This window comes from Mustela erminea, chromosome 10 (genome assembly GCF_009829155.1).
Source record: "Mustela erminea isolate mMusErm1 chromosome 10, mMusErm1.Pri, whole genome shotgun sequence".
Classification (NCBI taxonomy): Eukaryota; Metazoa; Chordata; class Mammalia; order Carnivora; family Mustelidae; genus Mustela; species Mustela erminea.
Genome location: NC_045623.1, coordinates 79,444,177 through 79,465,734, shown reverse-complemented (window position 1 = coordinate 79,465,734; position 21,558 = coordinate 79,444,177). Strand labels below are relative to the sequence as shown.

Here is a 21,558-nt window from a genome sequence, read left to right as displayed (position 1 = left end):
GAACTGATCTCAGGCCTGCTTGCTACAGGTCTCGCCAGGGGCAATTCTCCAGGGGGCCGTCAGTCAGTCAGCAGATAACAATCGTGAGGAAGGCAGACAAGACAGTATATGTTTATTTTAAAAGTCTTCGATTTATTTGAATGGCTTTTAAGAGGCAGAAGCCCATGTTGTGAAATTCAGTTACAGGACAAGCACGAGGACTGAGAGGCATCCACACTGACGATCACACAGCGCCCTTTATCACGTGACTGGGTAGCTGCTGGGAGCCAGACCGAGCGGGGGCATGGGGAGGGCTGAGCAGACCAACGAGGGGCAGAGTCGAGAAGGTACGAGCCGTCTTACCCCCTCTTCAGACGAGAGAACTCAGAGAGATGAAGAAGAACATGCTCTAACTGTTTAAGGAGGCACTTAGGAGATTTAAAAAAGCAACCCAAGGAGGTTCGGTTGTAAGGAAGACCAGGGCAGCCCGTGTTTGCAAAAGATATAAATAGACCTATAAAGATATAAATAGGGCTTCTGACAGGTAGATACAAGCACGACTACATGTAAGGCTTCACTTTCGATCTTGTTCTACACGAGGGGGCGGGCACTGAGATGCTTTTAAATAGATACCAGAAGCTAAAGATACGTGTGTTAATAAAGAACTTTATATGTACACAGTTTAAAACACACAGGGGTGAACTAGGCTATCTCTGAGGTCTCTCAGAGACCCCAGACTCTGTGAGCCCGAGGATAATATCCTCACATGCTCAGTGAGTCGGTTCTGAAGAACTCAGTTCCCTGGGCCTGGGCCAGAGGGAGCAGACAGGAGGCTCCAGGGCTGGCTTCGGCCTGCAAGATGTGTTTTGTTTGGCCTGCACGATCCTTTCCAAATTCAAAATAGTTGCCAACATTTGAAAGTCCAGATTTTTAGCTTCCCTTGAAAAATGGGGTGCGATATCTGGGAACAGCCCCACACATTCCCACACGGCAGCAACCGTGTCCGACAAAGAGCAAATGTGTGCTCCATTACCAGAAAGACCCGGCCGGCCTCATCTCTTCGCTCACTCACATTTCCCGCCTGGCCCTGGGAGGCTTCAGGGTTTGGGACCAGGCCCAGGCATCCAGTCTGCGGTGACCTCATGATTTTCTACATGGTGGCAACTCCAAGATTAGCCTGAGGCCTTCCCCTAATTCTGTGGCAGACCCATCTAACCAGTGGGCCCATGAAGGCATCTTCACCCACAGGCCAGGAGCGTGGGAGGCAGTAACTCTAGTCTATAGAACCCCAGTATGTCTTACAGGGACCACTAACTCTGAGAAGATGGGTTCCTGAAAAGCTGCCAGCATACTTCACTTTCATAAATTCAATCTCAATGACATCAAGGAGATATTTCCAGATCAAGGTCAAGGGTTAGTCACTTCTGGGCCAGACTAGAACACCCAAGCAGAGTAAGGAATCCTAGCCTACGCTGGGCTGGGCCAGGGGGGCAGGGAAGAAGGTAACTTTTCTAGCCATGATCATGAGATGACCAGGACAGCCATGGGAGGTTGGCAGGTTTTGCGGTGTTTAGAAAGCTCCATTCAAGTCATAGCGTGAATGACTCTATCTGGATTTGTGCAGTATGCAATCTGCCCAACTGCCCACATTGGCCCTGGAACTATCAGTAGGAGGAAAGAAACAAATGGAGATGGTGAGGCAGGTGCAGCCAAAAGGGGTATCCTAGCACAGATTCTACCACTTCCTTTCCAAGTCTGCTGGAGGTAGGGCTTGGAGGCGGAGGGATGGGAGCCAAGATTTTATTGGCCAAATCTGAAAACTGAAAAGAAAGATATGGAACTTGGCCTCAGTGGCCCCCATGCTGCACATGTGCAAATGCCCATGAGATGATGGGAATGGCCAGAAGCAGTCCCAAGAAACAGGGCTGGCCATAAGTATATGCGGCCCAGGATCCTTAGTTAACAGAGATAACCATCCTGTCCACTGTACATGTACACACACACACACACACACACACACACAGAGTTGTCACAGAGATATCTGATCTGTTACACGCCCAGGTAAACATGGACACATGCAGCTTTCATCCTGTTGCACATGCTCATATGAATCTGTCCACACACACAGTCACAGTGGTTGCTGGTAAGAGAAATCAGCTTGTCACACAGGAAATTTTCAGAGCACCTATAGTGCTTTTAGGCCAAGCTACACAAAGGAGTCCAGCACAGCACCAAGTACCACAGCAGAGAAAATTAACCAGTGAAGAAAACCAGGGAACTTTTGCCAATGGCGGAGTTCTGGCCTCTAGCGCCACCTACTGATGGGAAGGGTTTTCGTGCTTTGCCTTGAGCTGGTGAAACCCAGAGAAGGACCTACATTTAAAGGCACCCAGTCTGGGGAAGCAGCCAACCCCAGGATGCCTACCATCCCCCCTCCATTCCCCCCTGCACCCCTCCTGCCCGGGTAGGGTGAGACCCCCGGATTCTGAGTGGTACCGTGTCATCAGAGAATAAACAAGGCCTTGCAGAGGCCCTGGAAAGCTGATCCTCACACCAACAAGGATGTCAAAATAGGGTTCCATCTTCTGTACCAACTCCAACTTGCTAGTAGGGGCTCCTGGAATGCTGGATTGAGAAGGATTCTGAGGCCAAGTCTGGGCTTAAGAGACAAGAGTATCATGATGGAACAGTCATGTCTATAGGTGGGACCACTTCTGCCTTTCTTGCAGCAGATCCTGGAGACTGGGTAAACTCCTCTGGCTGCTGGGTCCCAGATTTCTCCTGATCCACAGTTCCACCATGAGGGCGTGTGAGTTGCTCACACACGCACAGCCCAAGACAATTGCCTTTTGACTTTCACTGGAGTTTTAGCTCTTGCTTGATCAGTAAGTTCTGGATCAGCTAAAGCGCTCGCTGGAGTGGCCTTCATGAAGACCTTGTTCCTGCTTCCACGGAGAGCATACGGATGACTTGTTAGATCAGAGTGCTGAAGTCAACATCGGCTGCTCCATTATATCCAAAACCAATATTTAGCTAAAGCCCATTCACCTACCAGCACTTTTCATTTCCCAAGAGGCCCAGGAGGGCAATGACGAGCTGAGAACCACAAAGGCACACCGAGCAGGTGCTGAACAGCCAGCTGGGCTCAGCCCTAGCCAAGGGTCCTGCTCCCTGCCCTCACCCATCAGCTGAGGAGGGCACACCCGAGTCAACTTTATGAGTCAACAACATTTCAAATTATAACAGGCCATGGGGCACTTGGAAATGGTCAAAACCTGAAATCTGAAATCCTCCGATACCAAGGATCTGTTGTGTTCAACATCACGGTACTCAGCTAGTGCCTACGATTTTCTGCAGCCCTAACAATCCCCGCAGATGGGCACAGAGCCGGCCCATGCTGCCCTCCCTTGGCCGTGAAACCAGCCTCTGCCTCCAGCACTCGGGTGGATATGAGCTGGTCTCTCCCACGAAAGGGCACACTGCGGGTGTTTGCCTCAGTCCAGGGTCAGATAAATATTTTCAGCTCCTTGGTCTCTGTTGAAACAACTCGACTCTGCTGTTGTGTGCAAAACCAGTAGTCATGGCTGTGTTCTGATGAAAGTTTCTTTACAAAAACAGGTGGTGAGAGGGATTTGGCCCATCATCAGTTAAACTCTGCATGAGCCCCACACAAGGGCCTTTAGACTGGGTTCCAGAGAACTTGGGTGATGCTTCAGCAGCTCTGCAAATGTCTGGCTCTAATTTAAATTCTTCCTAGCTACTTAGGACACTACAACAGCAATGTACCACATATTGTATAGCAGTTTAACAGGAAGGAGGTCAGCATGCTAACTGGTGGGCAAGCCCCTCTGTCACGAAGCTTCTCTTGTGGCCTCTATGCTGTCTGGGCTGAACGGCAGAATGGCTGAGAGCCTGGGTCCCAAGGGACAGACATGGGCTCATTTCCAGGGCTGCCACTCACCAGCTGAATGACTCTGGGTAAGTTACTCTCTCTAGACGAGCAACTAGAGTGGATGATGGCCATTGGGCTAGCACAGACTCCCGGACGCCCCTTTTGCTGAATTGTGGGAAGACGGCGTTGTCACAGTGGAGGGAGGCCAGTGCAGCAGAGGCCATGGAGGGGCACTCGGGGGCTTGGGCCAGTGCTATTTCGCAACTGTCATAGAGGTATTTCCATGTGTTGATCACCAGTTTGGTGTGCAGGCGCTCACCTGTCACACCAGCTGGATATCATTATGATCCCAGATCCATCTCACGTTTGAGCTTCTTGCAGGTTTTGGTTTCTCCTAGCGTTTCCTGCTCCGTTCCCGCCAATCTGATTGGGCACCTGGGGAGAGGAGGGAGCAGCTTTGCGATGATCTTTGCAGTCTCAGCGTCTAGGAACAGGGCTTGGTTTCCTGCTCACTGGCAGATTCCCCTGGGTCTGGGACACTGTGGGCAAGCACATCCTGGGAAGCATTCAGGGGACTTGTCGGGGGGCAGAGCTATGGGCTCCAGGAGTCCAACATTTCAGGAGCTGGGATTCCCTGCCCAGTGCTGCAGTCCAGTACGGCCTGTGATGCTCACCTGGCGTTTCAATCTGCCCGGGGAACCAATGCACAATGCTCCTTGCCTGGGGTTCCTCCTCACCACTGGAAAGAATCAGAAAGTGTGTCTGGCTACTGCCTCGCCTGCCCCCAGGATTCTGGCCTTTTACTCCGGCCCCCTAAAGCTTTTTTTCCAGGCCCGAGATGCTCATTTATGGTTTCAATAACAGAACCAGATCCCAGTGGCTCTCACTGCCCAGGGCAGTCTGTGTCTATTACTGGTGGCTCCAGCGAAATCCACAGCTTTTACTGCCCCTTATCTTTCTCCTTCCAGCATCATATTTTTCTGCTTCTTGAAAGACCTGGAAGAATCAGGGCTGTTTATCATTAGGTCCTGGAGGCAAGACCTCTTGGTTCCCAGAATCCCTAGGGTTTATCTTAATTAGGTGCCATCTGGTGCCTAATGTACATACCCCATTCTGGTCATGCAGACTAATACCATTCTTTGAACCTCAACTGTGCCAGCTTTTCAGGCTGCATATGGCTCTGGCTGGCTTTGGAGCCCTAGAGGCTCATCCAAGGGGGTGATTCTGACTGAGGGAAGGACAGAGGGCCTTTCATGGTTCAGCCAAGATCAAAGCTGAATCCCTCTCTCACTTTTTTTCCTAGAGGTGGTTCTTATGTCTCCTAGTATCTCTGGCTGGGCTAGGAGCAGAGGGAAGAGCTCAAAACCAGGCCCCCTGCCCTGAGGCCTCCTCTGTTGGCCAGATGGATCCTGGATGTGGATTGAAGGACCTATACGAAGATATCATCATCACATGCCCCTCCTGTGATAAGGCAATCAGTGGTGGGGTCTGCCCCAGAAACTCAGCATGGCCTTGACCTTCCCCCTTCCCCCTTCCCCCGCTCCCCAGCCCAGCTCCACACACAGTGGGTGCAAAACCAGCCTGGCATTTCTCTTCTGGCCTAAACTATTGCTCATCTTGGAAACACTTCTGTCTCCTCACTTTGTCTTCCATCCTGGATCATCTTTCTGCAACTACTACCCTGCCATACACTGCCCTGAACTTGTCCCCATTCAGATCCTGCACTGAGTCCACAAGATGACAAAGGTCAGGCCCAAGGTAGCCCTTTACCTCCTTTTCCCGCCCTCACCAGCGGTCCAGCTCTCTCACCCACACCTCCAGGCTCCTGCTCCCTATGATGGGGCCTTTGGCTTCCTTCACAAAGTGCTTGCTTATAGCTGGGATGGCCCAGGAGCCAGATAATCGGTCGCCTGCCCTCTCAGATGACTGCTCACCTGTTCTGGGTCTTCCTGAGGGACCAGCCATCCCTGTTCACACCCTCCCTTCATAAAGAGAGCCAGGCTCGTTAGCAAAAAAAGCAGCGGACTCAGTAAAGAGTGAGAGTTCTCCCCTAGAAGTGGTGACAAAGAGGCTGCAGAGGCTCCTGCAAATGGGGGATTCACTGGCCCGCTGCCGGGAGAGGTCACTTCATTCTGGCGTCCCTTGCACAGCATCCCGGTGAGAGAGAGCTCAGTGCTTTCACTCATAGTCCCATAGCTGGAGGATCTTGCTAGTGCACCTTTCAGCTCCTTCCTGTCTAATGGGTCACGGTCTCAGACCAGATTTTCTCATGTCACCCTGGGCAGGCCTTCTCTCAGGGGCAAGCAGGACACCCTCCCACTTCAGCCACTGAGCTTTCTTCCCCTGCATTTGGACCCATGACAGCGAACCCCAACACTCGACCTCTTCCCCGCTGGCAAAGCTGCTTGGCAACACAGCAGAACACGGTAACCAAAGGACTGAGAGCGGAGGGGAGAGGGTTGGCAGGCTAACTAAACTTTGGCTAACAACTAAACAACAACTAAACTTTGGCTAAAAGCAAAAGCAAAGGAGGCCCTGAGCAGGCGGTCTGAAAGCTCCTCCGGGGGAAGAGCCCACAGTGCCCCCTGCTGGCGGAACGAGAGTTTGTGTGCAGGTTAAGTTCACTCCTCTCTCCTTCCACAAACCCTGCTCCTGGCAGCTGACCCCCCGACGGGGGACTCACAGTAGAGGATCATGAGAAGCAGACAGGTCATCTTGTCTTGTGGTTTCCAAACGTGCAGAATGAGAGGTAGGGTTGCTGCGGACGACTGTGCATTTTGCCCCTTTGACAAAGACCTCCGAGCCGAGGAGTCTGTGGGAGCTGAGATACAGGCTACGTGCTTCTGAGCAAGCCATGTACCCCAGAGTGGATCTGGATCAGCGCAGAGCAAGGGTCGTCTTTTTGAAATTCATTCTCAAGACAGTGTTCTCCTCTAATTGCACAAAGGTACCCTACGGTCTGGCAGCAGCCCTGGGCCAGGCAATCTTATTAAACCATGCCAAAGCAGCTCCAAGAGAGATGGAAAACCACTTACAAGATGCGGGAACTGAAGCCCATGAAAGGGAGGGACTTACCCCAGGTCGTCAGTGCACGCCGCCACAGAGCTTGGAAGCCGGATGCCTTCTCTCTCAAAGCCAAGTTCTTTGCACCGCACTGAGCTAGTCTTAATCCCAAGCCCCCTTGGAGGCAGCCTGGCTCCTCTGACACTGTCACCCACATTCCCATCAACCCACCCTCTTCCTCCCCTGAAACCAAGCTACTCTGCAATCTTACTCTTCCAGCCAGGATCGTGGCACAGTGTTTGCCCTGCGGGAGGGCTCTGGAGGGTGCTGGGTCAGTCTGCATAATTCCCTACAAGTTCCTCACTCGTGGGGATGAGGGCAGACGTGCAGAAGGACAGAGCGGTGAGGAACTAGAAGGGTCCACTGGACGTTGGGGTGGAATACAGACAGGGATCTGTGCCCGCAGCCCTGCAAGTCAGTGAAGCTGGCAGCTCACTGTGCAGCTGGGGCTGGCTTCAGAGGGGCAGGCGGCCGGGGCTTCTGGGCCACACCGTAAGGCACATGGGCGGCCACCGTGCCCATCTCCTGAGCCCCGGCTACGTGGAACATCTGGTCATCGAAGAAGATGTGTGGGCGGATCTTCTCGAGGAGGGGGCCCTTGGGCGCTCCTGCAAGGAACAAGGCCTCATCCGTCTCCAGGCCCCAGCTGCGCAGGGTCTTGAGAGCCCGGGCCCCCGAGCTGGCTGCGCTGCGTGCTGTCACCAAGTAAGTACGGATCGGGCACTCCAGCCGCAGGCCCTTGGAATAGAACTTCTTCTGCAGCCTACCCAGTGCCTCCAGAAAGCCCTTCAAGGGGCCCTAGGAGAAGGCAAGGGAACACCGTGAGCTCCTCTGTCTCCCAAACATTTGCCCCCTCTCCGGCAGGACTCCTCCCCAAAGCACTAGGATCCTGCTGTTTGGGGTGGGAAAGCTTTTTGAGACCCCTAAATCTCCCAGCTCTGCTACACCTGCTGGGGCCACTGTGTGCGTCAGTGGGTCTGTAGGTACCTCTGTCAGTCTGGGCATCCGTATTGCTGTGATTGGGGTTGTCTGGGTCAGAATAACCATCCCAGGGCAACTGTCGCTATGTATGTCCATCTATGTGCTCTGTAGGTACATGGTTGTCAGTCATGCAGCTGTGTAACTGTGCCCTTCTGTGCAATATCAGCCAGGAGGATATTTTAGTGATTATGGGATGGGCAACCTCCAATCAGAATGGACTCCAGCTGCAAACAACAGGGACAGACAGACCAATGGGTACCTGCCAAACACCGACCCTGCCCATTGGACACAGGTGGCTCAGGATGTCACGCCCCAGCTCTCTAGGGTCAAGGGAAAGACTGACTCTCTGCTGTGGCCAGAACAACACAGCTGAAGGAGGATGTGTGAATAAAGAACCAGATGCTGATAAAGGGGAAAGCTGTATCCGTGGCTGGAAACAAGGGCAGGTGGGCTTCTAATCTTAGAGACCCCTCCCTGGCTGGGTGACCTGGAGCAAGTAGTGGTCTCCTGGGCCTCTGGCTACCACTTAGTGGTAAAACTGGTCCTGTCCCGGGTTTCCAGAGATTTCAGGAGGACTCCACAAGAATGGAAGTCAGATGAGTATTTGGGAGCTGCCACTAAAAGCCTGCTGAGCTCTTGGGGAAAGAGTTCTGGGATTATTACACACCCAGACTTTTGTTAAAAGCACAAATAGGATCTCCCAGGAGGTCTGTGGATTCCACCACCTCCAAACCCAGGAAATTTTCTCCAGGCTTCCTGGCATATTCTACTCTCAGGGAGACTCCAAACAGTGGAAGGGTCCCCAAGCCTCCTGGCCAAGGGACAGATGGCAGGAGGTAGGAGGGCTGGTGTGGCCCAAAGCAGGGGGCTTGCTCCAGACCCCACAACCAGTGGGGTCTCCCTGCCCCCTGAGGAGCTGCCCAGATTTTCCTCTCCTCCAGTAAGGGAAACAGGGGCTTCTTGAGGACGTGGGACCTGGGAGACTACTCAGAGGGGTGGGTGAATCTCAGAGAGGGGTTGAGGGTTCCGGAGAGAAGATGGCAGTTTTGGAGACAGAGCGAGGCCTTCAGAAAGAGGAAGGAAGCTTCAGAGGGCAGAGGAGCTTAGAGAGAGAATGGGGGCTTCAGAGGTGGAGGATAGGACTGCAGTGAGGGGGACGAGGGTCAGTGAAGGTGGAGAAACACATTGAGGGGGCCAGGAGTCAGGTGAGAGGGATGAGGGCTGGAGGCCTGGAGAGGGGAACTGTCTGGATTCTGGGTTGGGCCTGGGGTTTGGTTCTGGGCTTGAAGTTCCAGCCAAGGGCAAGTTTAGGGGACCCGCCTTGCTCCTCTCAGGGGTTCTGGGGAGTGTATGCAGCACCTGGGCCAAAGGTTTGTTCTCGTGGGCCTTCTCATGCTCAAAGAACCTGTCCAGCCCGTGGGCCTTGACGATGCGTTCCGACTCATCCGAGAAAAGCACAGCATCCCCATCGAAGGCCACGCGCAGCTGGCTCTGGGACACAGCCACGTCCCTGCTGGGGCTGAAGATGGTGGCCGCTGCGATCCCTAGGCAGAGAGAGGCAAGTGTTGTCTGCCTTCATCTAGGCAGCGGGGGCCCCTGACACATGCCTCAGAGACCTGGGGCCAAGAGAAAGTCATCTCAGGATGCCTTTGGCCCCCCGCCCCAGCATCTCCCAGGACTCAGGGCAAGACTAATGGGGGCTCATACTCAGAATATTTAAAAACTGGTCAATAAAAATGGACAGCGGCTTTTGCTCTGAGGAGGGCTCAGAGGGCCCTGGCCCATGTCAGGGTTTCCCTTTAGTTGCTGCTTTGTGGGAAGGTTGCAGGGTGGGGCTGTGTGTGCCAGAAAGAGAGGTAACTCAGAGGACTCAGGGAAACAGCTGTTTACCAATCAGTATGGAGAAATTTCAATTCCTTAAAATCTAATAAGGTCACACTGGTATGGACCAGCTGAATGTCAATCCTGACCAGAAGGAAGGGTCCCCCAGGCCACTGCTGTCCTTCTAGCAGATCCTCACAGGCACGATGGGGCTGGGCTGGCCTGGCCTCAGTTACTCTCTACTGTTGATTCCTGCAAGTAATCAGCACCCTCTCTAGACCAAGGTAGAATTAAGGGTGTTCGAGCTCTGGAGCTGGAATCCCAGGCTGAAGTCTATGGGTACCCCCAGTTCACTGCCACAGTGGCCCCAGGTATACCCTACTCAGGGTTCCTTGAGGCAATGTTGGTGATCAAAAAGGGCAGTACCAATACCATCTGACCATGCACAGACTCTGCAACCCTGGGCTTCTCCAGAAGTCAAGGATGCCCGTGGGAGCCCAGGCCCCAGACTGGAGCTGCACTGGGCAGCAGAGAACCAATGCTAGGAGGCTGGAGGCCTGGGGGTCTGTTGTCTACTGGTCATCTCCCAAGGGCTGCTTCAGCTCTGCTCTTGGAACTCCAGGCTCGCAAGGGCTGGGCTAGGGCAGAGGTCCTGGGAGGAGAAAGCAGTGTCAGGCTCCCGGCAACTTCAGCAGCCAGAAGATGCGCCCGGGCATCAGGCCGGGCACCTTCTCAGTGCCTGCAACATGGGAGCCAAAAGGAACCAGGACCAGCCAGCTGGGGGCAGGGTCTCCCTCCTGACCATCCCTTGCTTGCTATCAGGCACTCAAATTACAGATGTGGAGAGGCACGCACTCAGGCCAGTGCCAAGGGCCCAACCAGACCAACCAGAGGGTGTGCCATCTGCCTAGGGAAATTGCTTCTGGTTTCTGGTTAAAGAAAGCCTCTTGCAGCCCAAAGCAACACAGAGGAGTGAGGCATTGCGAGGTTAGAGGCCAGGCTTCTAGGCAGGAGACAGCATGAAAGAGGGAGAGAACAGTGGATATTTAAAAAAAAAAAAAAAAAAAGTGGGGCACTTGGGTGGCTTGGGTTATGATCCCAGGGTTCTGGGATGGAGTCCCACATCGGGATCCTTGCTCAGGGGAGAGTCTGCTTCTTTCTCTGGCCTTTCCCCCCGACCTGTGCTCGCTCACGCTCTCTCTCTCTCTCTTTCTCTCTCTCTCGGGTGCTATCTCTCTCTCACATGTGCTCTCTCTCATGTGCGCAAAAATAAATTTTTAAAAATCTTAAAAAAAAAAAAAGTGAATATATTGCTGGTTGATAGCAAAACCTGCCGGGAGTGTTCGGCCTGAGGAGCCCGCGTGGGCAGTGCGGCAATCCTTCCTCCCCTGTGGGCCTGTTTTCTTCCATGAGCAACAGGGATACACACCGTGTCCGGAGAACCAGGACTGTGGGAAACAAGGTTCCCACAGTTTAACCCTAAACTGTCCCTTGACAGAGACCCACGGAGGGAGATTCTCTTTGTCAGCCCTTGTGGCTGGGTCTCCTAACCTCACCCCAGCACTGGCCAGGCCAGCTGCTGGAATGCCAGCCGTTTCCCAGACCCCAGGGCTCAGGAGGAACTAGATACTGACCTTCCTCCCCACTGGCCCAGACGGGCGGCAAAGGCTGCTTTTGGTCACACAGGCATCAGAACTACCGACCTGGAGGGTTCTTAAAAGTGAGTAGCCTTCCAGGCTGTAAGGAGGGTTTCCACGGGAAGAGAAGGCTGGGGGATGCTGATGAGTAAAGGCATCCTTACGACGGGAGGGCGGAAGGTGGCAGAGTGGAATAGAAGGGCAATCAGTGGAACAGGTGGGCCTTATTCTCAGTTTACCTGACAGGTCACAGGAATTAAGGAAGGCACTCCCTTTCCAATTACCAGAGTAACCCCTAGCATCTGCTTAGAGCCTTAGGGCCAGCACCCCCCACCCCCTGCAACCTCTGCAACCCTTTTGTCAGACTCCCCACATTCTCCCTCCTCAGCATGACTCACCTTCATCAATGGCTTCCCGCACTTTCTCCGCATCAGCTGACAAGTAGAGGTTGGTGTGATAGGCCTTGAGGTAGCAGATGGGGCTATTCCCACCTGTCATGCAGAACCGCTCAATGAACAGGTCTGGGGAGGAGGCAGAGAGAACCGAGGTGATGCCTGAGTCAACCCTCAGGGCCTCAGAGGGGTCCCTCCGTGGCCAGTGGGCTCCATCTTGGCTCTGAGTGGGGATGGGGCAGCAGAGCGATTCTCGGAGTGATTGTAGGCCACCCTTCCCCCTCCATCCTTCACCCATGAAACATGGATGACTAACCAGGAGTGACCGCTTGGCCCACGGTAATGTGCTCTTGTCAGATAATCACACTACTGCTACGGAAGGTGGGTGTCCAGCCAGAGGCTGGCCCTCCTGGCCGTAGCTGACGGCCAACACACCTGACCCAAGCTGGGCGGATCAGATCCTCTCCAAGCCCGGGCTGATGGTCACCCAGTACCCCTGCGCGCAGCGGTTGGAGTGGATTTGCCGGTTGGTAAAAGGCTGCTGCTCTGGGCCTACTGAGTCACTCCATCACTACTACCCCAGCCCCTCATGCGGGACAATCCACAACAGAAGGCCTAATTCCTGGCGCGGCAAGGCTCTGGTCCGGTACTACGGCTGGTGGCTCTTGATCGCACCGTGCCTGTGTCCTGAGGTAGTTAAATATTTTGAGTATCATTCTGCTCCCAGCAATTTGAAATGAGGATTACGAAAATGCCACCAAACTCTGTTGGTTGCTTAAAACAAGGATTTGTAAACGTATAAATTTTGGCCATATTCAGGAAAAGCAGAGAGACCGAGTTTGGGAAGAGAGATGTGGGTAGGGGGAGGGGCTGGAAACAGGCCGAGAGAAGCAGAAATAGGGGCTCACCTGGCCCGGAGAGAAAAAGCCCAGGAGAGATTTCCAGTACTTGGATTTAGGCTGCTCTGAGCCCGGTTTTACTTCCTGCCCTGTAGTTCTAAAAGACATCCTTTTAACCTAATAAGATTCTCACCAGCGTAGGCTAGCTCTGGAGGGTGTGTTACTTTCAATCAAGAGTTTGGATTAAGGGGCGCCTGGGTGGCTCAGTAGGTTAAGCCTCTGCCTTCAACTCAGGTCATGGTCTCAGGGTCCTGGGATCGAGCCCTGCATCGGGCTCTCTGCTCACTGGGGAGCCTGCTTCCTCCTCTCTGCCTGCCTCTCTGCCTACTTGTGATCTCTGTCAAATAAATAAATAAACTCTTAAAAAAAAAAAAAAGAGTTTGGACTAAGACACAAAGTCCCTTCACTCTGACAATTGCACCTGCTTCTCCTAGCAGCCTTGTAAGGCCTGTGAGCCCTGTTGGCGATAGAGAAACTGAGGCACGGAGGCAGCAGGTGCTCTGCCCAATACAACAGGGCCTATGCAGTGGTGTGCTGGCGCTGGCCTGCACCAGCTTGCAGGAGCCAAAGGTTAAACATTCAGGGATTTTTTTTTTTTTTTTTGAGCCAGTTAGAGTGTCCAACTGTAGATAACTTGAAATCAGGCAAGGAGGGATATTCACACCCTAAGATGACTATGTTACAATCAGGGTTTTTGTTGTTATTTCTTTTGGTTTGTTTTGTTTTCTTGAGGAACCAGATTACCGGCATACCTCTGGGCTTCAGGTTCTAGCTGGTATTACCTACCCCCTCCCCAAAGGAGCGGCCCCATCTGCAAGCATCTGGTAGGCGTGTCCCATGGCCAAGCCCCTGATGCTCACCATAGTGGTTGATACTGTTGATCAGACGGACACCCACTTGAGCGTGGTTGTTGGTCACGAGGACGATATCAAAGATGTCCTCACTATCGGGGTACAGCTCCCGCAGCCTCCTGTTCACAGCCTCCAGAGCCTGGATAGGAGAGGGGACCCTCCTGCTCAGAACCCCAGGGACTGACATCTGGAGTTGGTAGCCAGCTTTGGGGAGGAGGAGTGAGCTGGGATCTAATGGGGGCGGACAGGGATGGTCAAGAGCTGGCTGTGGACGTGGACTGTCTCATCCTAACATCAGCCATTGCGCTGGCTGATATCTGCACAGGGCCGCCTCCATACAGGGTGAGTGGGGGTTGAAATCCTGCCCAGCTCCACTCACTGAGCTAGTGACCTGGAGTGGGGTTGCATTAGCGCAGGGGACAGGGAGGCTTCTTCCCACGATGGCTCTGTCCCCTTGTCAAGCCGTGTTCCTGTGGGCTGGCATCTACCCAGAGGAGGCCCCCTTTCCTTATTCAAACCCAGGAGGGCTTTTTTCTAATCCCCACAAAAGCACTGCATGGCACCTACCTTCACAAAAGGGAAGGCTGGCCCTGGGCTGAAGGGCTCGTTCTCGTGCTCCAGCTGGTAGCGTACATACTCCTCCACGCCCTGCTCCGTGTAGATGCGCTGCTCCTCGTCCATGCGGAACAAGGCTCGGGAGGACACAGCAATGGTGACAGCATTCTGAGGCTTGGGCTGTGAAGGTGCAGGAGGAGGGCTGTTACTCCCACTCTGAAGCAGGTCTCCCGTGCCAGCCTCTCTGGGTGCCCAGCTTTGGGCAGGGGCAGACCTGGGTCAGGACCCCTTCCATGTGGGACCCAGCCAGGACCTGAGGGAGACGGGGGCTCCCTGCCAAGAGAGCATGATCCAGTGGGAGGACATGTCTTCAGGGAGTGTACAATCTTGTGGGCCATCTGGACACAAGGGAAAAATGAATACAGTGCCTGTAGCCAGAGTGTAACTGATGCTTGAGATGGTCTCCAGATGATTTCCATTATAACATGAGAGCTACATGCCCTGTAGGAAGAAATGGTGCCCAGAAACATGGTAGCTTATGTAAGAAAATTTATCTCCAGCCCAGATCTTTCTCCTGAGATCCAGGCTGATATATTTCATTGCCCCAGTTGACTAACAGACATCAAACTTAACATGCTCAAGTTTGGATTCCCACCACCGCCTGCACCTCCAAACCTGGTCTCCCATCTGCCTCCTTGTCTCAATGCTCAGCACCAGCATAGACTCAACGCTGAGGCCAAAACCCAGAAGTCAACCTCAAGTCCTCCCCGCTCCTCAACTCCCCTACCTACACCAGTCAATCAATCAATCAATCAATCACCCAAACCTGTCAACTCTATAGAATCCATCCACTTCTCTGTGCCCTCCCTGCCAGAGTCCAGTCCATCACCATCTCCCATCCTAGGTCATGCATATCGTTGTTAGGGGGTGTTCTCAAGTTCACATCTGATGATGTTCCTCCCCCTTTCAGTGGTAACTGCTCCTCTCAAACTCTGTTCCACAGCCTTGAGTATGGAGTAGGAAGCCCTTGGAGACAGATGCCTACCTCTTCACACTGTCAACTTTCTGCTATCCAGCTTTGCTCAATCTGACCTTTCTCATGTCTGAGTATCGTTTCCGGTCTGTCCCTGAGCCTTTGCACATGATGTGCCCTCTGCCTGGCTCTTCGTCTAGCTAACTTCCCCCCAACCTGCAGGTTTCAAACTACCTGTCCCCTACCTTTCCTGCTCCTAGTCATAGGTTTCCTACCTCTCCCATAGATTTCCTTTTTTAATTAAATGTAGCATGGCCCTAATTGCTTATTTATCTATTTCTATTTCTAGACAGAGTCCTGGGGAGGAAACAGGGACCATGCTTAAGTTTGGAGGGAACATAAGCCAGAACTATCTTGTTCATTCAGAGTATCTATAGTGCTTAAAATTGTGCCCAGCATCTAGTAGCTACTCAGTAAATTTGTAATGCTCCTGAACTCTCACATAATCTATTTCAATGAGAAACAGTATTTGCTATGACAGATTTAACATGACCTAGAAACTCCAGGACAATACCCTAATCTGTTCAGATTGCTTGACATACAGTAGATGCTCCAAGAATGGGCTCTGAGTTTTCTATAGGGGCTCTATTGTGTTGTTTGTTTGTTTGTTTTTGGTTGATGCAAATTTTACAAACATTTACTGGTTCTTTGCTCCAGGTCCCTGGGCTCTGCCTGGGAAGTGGTCCTGGCAATGACAGGGCTCCTGCCCTCAGAGTCACCTGCTGATAAGGAAGAAAGGCAGGTAAACAGAGACACAAAAGGGGCTGGCATGAGTGATAGGACACAAGGGAAAGCAGAGTCTTGATGATGGGTTCACAGTAGGCTGTCACGGGAGAGGAGGCATTTGTGTGCAGCCCAGAAGGAGGAATCAGGTAAAGGAAGGTATCAGGAAGTGAGCAACTACGCAGTGCATTCACAGAGGTGAGCAGAGCCCAGGGCAGGGGGCGTGAGTGCCCGTAAGTCCAGAAGAGTGGGCAGGTGCTAGGAGGCCTTCCCCAAGGCCCAGGAGGGCCTCAGAACTCCTTCACCACCCTCGGTGGAATGGAGAGAGACAGCAGCTGGACCCTTAAGAATCCCTGGGGAGGGGCACCTGGGTGGCTCAGTGGGTTATAGCTTCTGCCTTTGGCTCAGGTCATGATCCCAGGGTCCTGGGATCGAGCCCTGCATCGGGCTCTCTGCTGGGCCGGGAGCCTGCTTCCTCCTGTCTCTCTGCCTGCCTCTCTGCCTGCTTGTGATCTCTCTCTGTCAAATAAATAAATAAATAATCTTTAAAAAAAAAAAAAAAAAGAATCCCTGGGGAGGATCAGAATGTGGGGGTGACTCCCACTTTGCATGTGAGGAAACAGAGGCTCAAGATGGGGGCAAGATTCATAAATGGACCTCAAATTCAGGCCTGTTCCTGATAGCATTGCAGGCCACGTATCCAACTCCACTGCTTCTTTCTGGAATCAAGCCTGGGACCCAATCAGTGGGTAACATTGAGTGATTACCATGTGACAGGCACTGTGCTGGGAACATGGCAGGAAACAACACAGACAGGATCCCTGCCCCCACAGAGCTTATGATCTGTCCCTAAGCAGAGATTTGTGCCATCCTTTCGAAGAGCATTATCCACTAGAACTTTCTGTGATAACAGACACGTTCAGTCGCTTGCAATGTGACTATTGAGACTGAGGAATGGGATTTCTAATTGTGTTTAATTTTAATCAATTTAAATTTGAGTAGCTATGAACGGCTAGTGGCTAATGAAGCTTTAAACCTCAAAGCAGTAAATGGAAGACCAAAGAGTTCCCCAAGCGCATGCAGTAAATCTCAGTTTGCCTTTGACTTTGACCCCAACAAAGATGGTGTATCCAGCCAGCGGGGTCAGGGAAAGGCAGTGGCAGGCAGGACAGGTGTCTCTTCTGGGGACTCAACCCAGGTACCCTCCCAGTTGCCAGCCACCCCTGTTTGTATGATCACGGGTTGGGGAACTCCCAGCCCCCTTGGCAACTGTGAGCTTTCAAGGAAAGAAGGGAAAGCGAAAGCAAAGCATAGAGGGATGGCCGGGGATGGTAAGTGTGGGTGGGGCTGGCGGGTTGGGGAGACCACTCTCGTAAACCCAGGAAGCCTACTGGCCTTCAGAATGGAGACTGAGTTTGCCCCACCTGCTGGGCTTACTTTCCCAGGGACAGGCCCAACACCCGCCATCCAGGACAGAGAGCCAGCTGCCCTCCTGGCCCCTCCAGGCAGATTCCCAAGCCAGCGGCTCTAGCCCAGGCAGCCAGCCAAGGTCTCACTCTTGTCTTGTTGTCCCACAGTCCCTGCCAGTCTTCTCCATTCTGGGTCCCCTCTGGTTGAGCTGCTCAGACCCCATCCCTACCCATCCCACTTCTGGCCATCACAAGAAAGATATCCTAGTTGTCTTGGCCCTAGGAGTCTCCACTTCCTTCTTTTACAAATGGGCAAGCAGACTCAGAGATGGACAGAGTATCACTCTAGGTCACACAGCAAAGTCAAGGCAGATCCAGGTAGGTAAGATCCCTAGGCTCTGGCCTCTAACCTGGCCTCTGTCCACATAGCAGCATCCCCCCATATACCCTTCCTAGATAGCTTCCAGATGTCCCCAGCCCCTTCCATTTCAGCCACTTCCTTGGGACACTTGCCCCAGGGAGCCCTCCCCTTCCAGATTTGGGAGAAATGGTGGGGGGACACCATGCCTCCAGACTGAGGTTTCTAAGCCGCAGGGCTCTCTTTCTCCTCAGAATGGGGGTCCCCAGGGAAGAACCTTTCCACCAGCTCCACCTGCTCTCACACTGTACAGGAGGGTAGGGTCTTGGGGCCCAGAAGATGTGAACTGCTGTGAGAGATAAAGAAAGAGTGGCCTCTCCAGGCTCCAGCAGAGTTGAAGGGACAGGTAAAGGGCTGGCCAGAGCTGGGGAGAAGCCAAACACTTGGAGACACCCCTGGGCCTAGCTGCAGAGGGAGACCACCTTTTCATGTGTTGTTAGGCATGGCTAGGAACAAACTGTTCCTCCAGAACACAGAAAGAAGTCCCGATTCCAGACTGGGAAATGGGTCAGGGGGACCCTTGTCCTAGACAGGGGACTCAGCCTGGGAACAATGGGCTCCAGGGAGCTAGGGTCCTGCCAGTTCTCTGCCTTCCACTGGTGCTGGGGGGCAGGTGGGGGATTAATGGAGGAGAGCCAGCCTGCCTGAGGAGCTCTCATTTAGACCGACATGATTCTGCCTATTGGGCCCAAGTAGGGAACACAGCCAAAAGCTGTTCTTTCCGAACAGTCTTACTGGGAGAAGAGCTGCTGGAGGAGAAAGGGACAAGATAGGTCTGGACTGAGGAGTCCTCTGACCCCATGAGGTGAGGGGCTCCTCTGGGCCGTCCGGGCTTAAATATTTCACTCAGGCTCCTGGGAATGAGACTAGGCTCTAATGGGACCCAGGAGGCCTAAAGCCCTCAAAATAGCTTGTGGGAGGAGGGGCTACTGCAGGAAGAAGTAGAGGCTGGGAGGCTGCCAGGCCCCTTACCTCCCAGAGGCCCATGAGGTGTCAGGGGTCATGACTGACAACTAGGCCTGAGCTCCCTGGCTCCATGGTCCTTGAGGGGGAGATGTATTGGTGAGGCTCTACTCGCCCCTCCAGCCCCAGTGTCCATCTCCTGAGCCATGGCCATGAGATCAGTCAAGGTTCCCCCTCAGGCAGGGACCAGCTCCTCATTGGTCTGTTTGCTGCTGGACTCACCATCTCCCATCCACTCCCCAAGCAGCCCCAGAGTGATCGCACTCAAATGAAATGGGACCAGTTAATATCCTCCTGAAAAACGGTTTTCATACTTTTAAAAAGGTAGGTTGACCTTTTATTTCCATGAACTCCTGGGTAGAACCCCAATATGTAAATCAGCTAGTACTATAGTTGATTAGCATACAATTATTTTACTAGTTTACTTTTTGATTCCAGTGTATTACCTGTACATGATCTATTTCTTATAATGTCAACCAATGGAAACAGCACAGTTGTGAAGTGATAAATTTGAACCTAGGAATTAGGCTGTCGGTGCAGACTTAAACGTCATCTCCTAGTTAATTTGTTGCTGTATTTGATTGGTTTGTGCACAGTATTAGAAAGTCCTGAGTCCCATCAATAAGTGGTTGCAAATCGCAAAAAGATTTTGTTTTCTGTTAAAATATAAGCCTCAAGATACTCGGCAACAATAATTGCCAGCAAACTCAAGATAAAACAGTTCCTAGGGAAAGCTTTGTCTTGAGGTTTGCTAATGAGAAACCAAAAGACAAACAAAACAACAACAACAACAACTAATCAACCTACAGCATTAAATTAGTATGTTGGTGGTACTGAAGGTGCTAAGATGTCCACATAACACATTTGAGTGAATGGAGTTTTATTACACATTTAATTGTTTAAGAGGTAGTTGGGGAAAAAAAAGAAAAGAAATTAGATCCGCATGTGTGCAGACCTCCAGAAACATAGGGCCCCAGTGGAACCTGGTTTTAAAACCCCTAACCCCACTGACAACCCAGGCTCCTGAGTATGGCATTCAAGGCCCTATGTGGGTCTCTGGCACCCGACCCATGTATCTCCCAAAAATCCTGCATTCTCCCACCCAGTATCAAAGACATCCTCAAGCCATTTGCCCATCCTGTTTCCCAGTCTGGCTGAGAAATGCTGCCTACTCAGCCTTTAAGCTGAGCTCAAACGCTGCGTCTGCAAAGCCTTTCTTAGTCTGTGTCTGCAAAGCCTTCCTTAGCGGGCAGTCTCTCACTCCTGTATGCTCCCTCTGGACCATGTAGGGTCTTTCATCTGAACACTCAACCTGGCCAGGGTCTCCCTCAAAAGTCTCCCTCAGTGCACCGCGGGCTCCTGAGGCAGGGACTCAACCAAATTCATCTCTCAGTCCCCACTGCTGAGCAAGCAGGACCTGGAGATGCTGCAGGGAATGACTGTTGATAGGGTGGGCCTCCTGGGGAAGGGCCCTAGGAGGGAAGCAGCAGGATGCTTTAAGGTCAGGCTGGAACCTTTCGGAGGATGCCTCTGGGCCAACCTCCGTTCAGCACCCTTCCCAAGCTCTGAGATCTGGGAAGCAGCAATGAGCAAGGCCCAGGGGACAGCGGGGACATCAGGAATCTGTCCGATGGGAAGAGGAGCTCTCTTCACTGTGTGAGTCTCCCAGACCACCACGGGAGTCACGGAGATGTTGATGCCCACTGCAACAGGACCAGAACCTGGAGCTGTGGCGCAAAGTCCAGCCTCGGGAGCCCTGAACGTAGGGCGAAGATCCAGTGCAGTTCCCTTCCCTTAGGACGCGGACAGCGCAGCCCCCGGAGCCCACAGCGCAGGGCCATGAGCCAGAGCCCGAACGCAGACTCTCGGGTCCGGAGCCCGATGCCCCAGATGGCAGGGACCTGAGCGCACAACGAGGAGCCGGGTTTCCAGGGTCAGGTTACCCCAGCCCAGGGCGCTTGGGCAGGCGCCGCTGACCCGCTGTGCCAACAAGTGCTGTCCGCGAGCCCCTGGCTGCGCGCTCTCGGAGGAACTGGGCTCTGAGGACAGCATGGGGGAAGGGGGTTCCTGGCGTGGAACCCGAGCCCGGGGAAAAAAAAAACACCGGCGCAGAGCTCCCAAAATAAACGCGAGCCGGTGCCAAGGGCCCGGCACATTCTGGTGCTAAGGAGCTGCGTCCCCTCCTGGAGGCCTGCCACGGGTCCCTCTCCAGAGGGCTTACGACCCTCCCTCAGTGACCCCTCCCCTGCCCTCCCCCCGTACCCAGACCCTGCTGTTACCGATTTGGGTTTCTTCTTGGGCGCGAGGTTTTCGTAGAAAGTCTTGGTCTCCTCCCAGCACCGGGCCGCCGCGGTCTCTGCCCCTGGCCCGGGCTCGCGGGGCTCCCGGAGCTCCCCGGCTTCCATGATCCGGCTGCCACCCTGCCGGCCCGAGCTGGCGGCGGCGGGGACGCGGCGCTGACAGGAATGGGCTGCAGCAGGGAGGCGCGGCCGGGGAGTGAGAAGGGGGCGGGCCGCGCGGGGAGTGTGCGCGCGCGAGCCGCTGGGGGTGGGGGTGGGCGGGGGTTTGTTAAACTCGTTCTCCGCTGCGGGCGGGTTGCTGATGTTGGATGTGTCCTGTGGGGGGGGGGGGGCGGTGAGGGGGCAGCTGAGTCCCCAAGTGAATGTGGGGGTGGGGGGTGGTGACCGGGGAGGGTTTGGCCTTTCGGGCTCCCAGGAGCACCGGCCCTGAAGCTGGGCTTGCGGGCTGCCGCGGATTCGGGATTTCGGGGATCGTGTTCTTCGCTGGTGCTTAAGGGCGCCGAGAGAGGAGAGGTCTGACAACTTTCCCCCCCAGGATCGTGATCCTTAAAGGAAAAAATGAAAAGCTAGCCTCCCGTCGCCAAAAGCTAGCCGGCGGCCGCTTTCCCCTCCGGTGCCAGGACCCTGGGAATCCGATTGGCA

At 53.5% G+C, this 21,558-nt stretch overlaps 1 protein-coding gene across 1 annotated transcript; it reads right to left on the bottom strand.

Annotated features, from left to right (window-relative positions):
• Positions 1–563: 563 nt before the first annotated feature.
• On the bottom strand, positions 564–21,109 carry NT5C1A (5'-nucleotidase, cytosolic IA). Its single transcript, XM_032302525.1, has 6 exons — positions 20,896–21,109; positions 14,083–14,250; positions 13,525–13,654; positions 11,772–11,894; positions 9,275–9,459; positions 564–7,732 (listed from the first exon to the last, which is right to left on the bottom strand). Exons 1-6 carry the CDS (start codon positions 21,019–21,021, stop codon positions 7,367–7,369), a joined length of 1,098 nt encoding a protein of 365 aa, XP_032158416.1. The 5' UTR covers positions 21,022–21,109; the 3' UTR covers positions 564–7,366.
• Positions 21,110–21,558: the final 449 nt, after the last annotated feature.

Bases quoted from the DNA above. Each gene is read 5' to 3' on its own strand.
- NT5C1A (XM_032302525.1), bottom strand. From the start codon at position 21,021: ATGGAAGCCGGGGAGCTCCGGGAGCCCCGCGAGCCCGGGCCAGGGGCA. The intron at 13,655-14,082 runs GTAGGTGCCATG...TCTCCTATCCAG, and splicing joins CAGCCTTCCCTTTTGTGAAG to GCTCTGGAGGCTGTGAACAG. The intron at 7,733-9,274 runs GTGCTGCATACA...GCCTTCTCCTAG, and splicing joins AGAACAAACCTTTGGCCCAG to GGCCCCTTGAAGGGCTTTCT.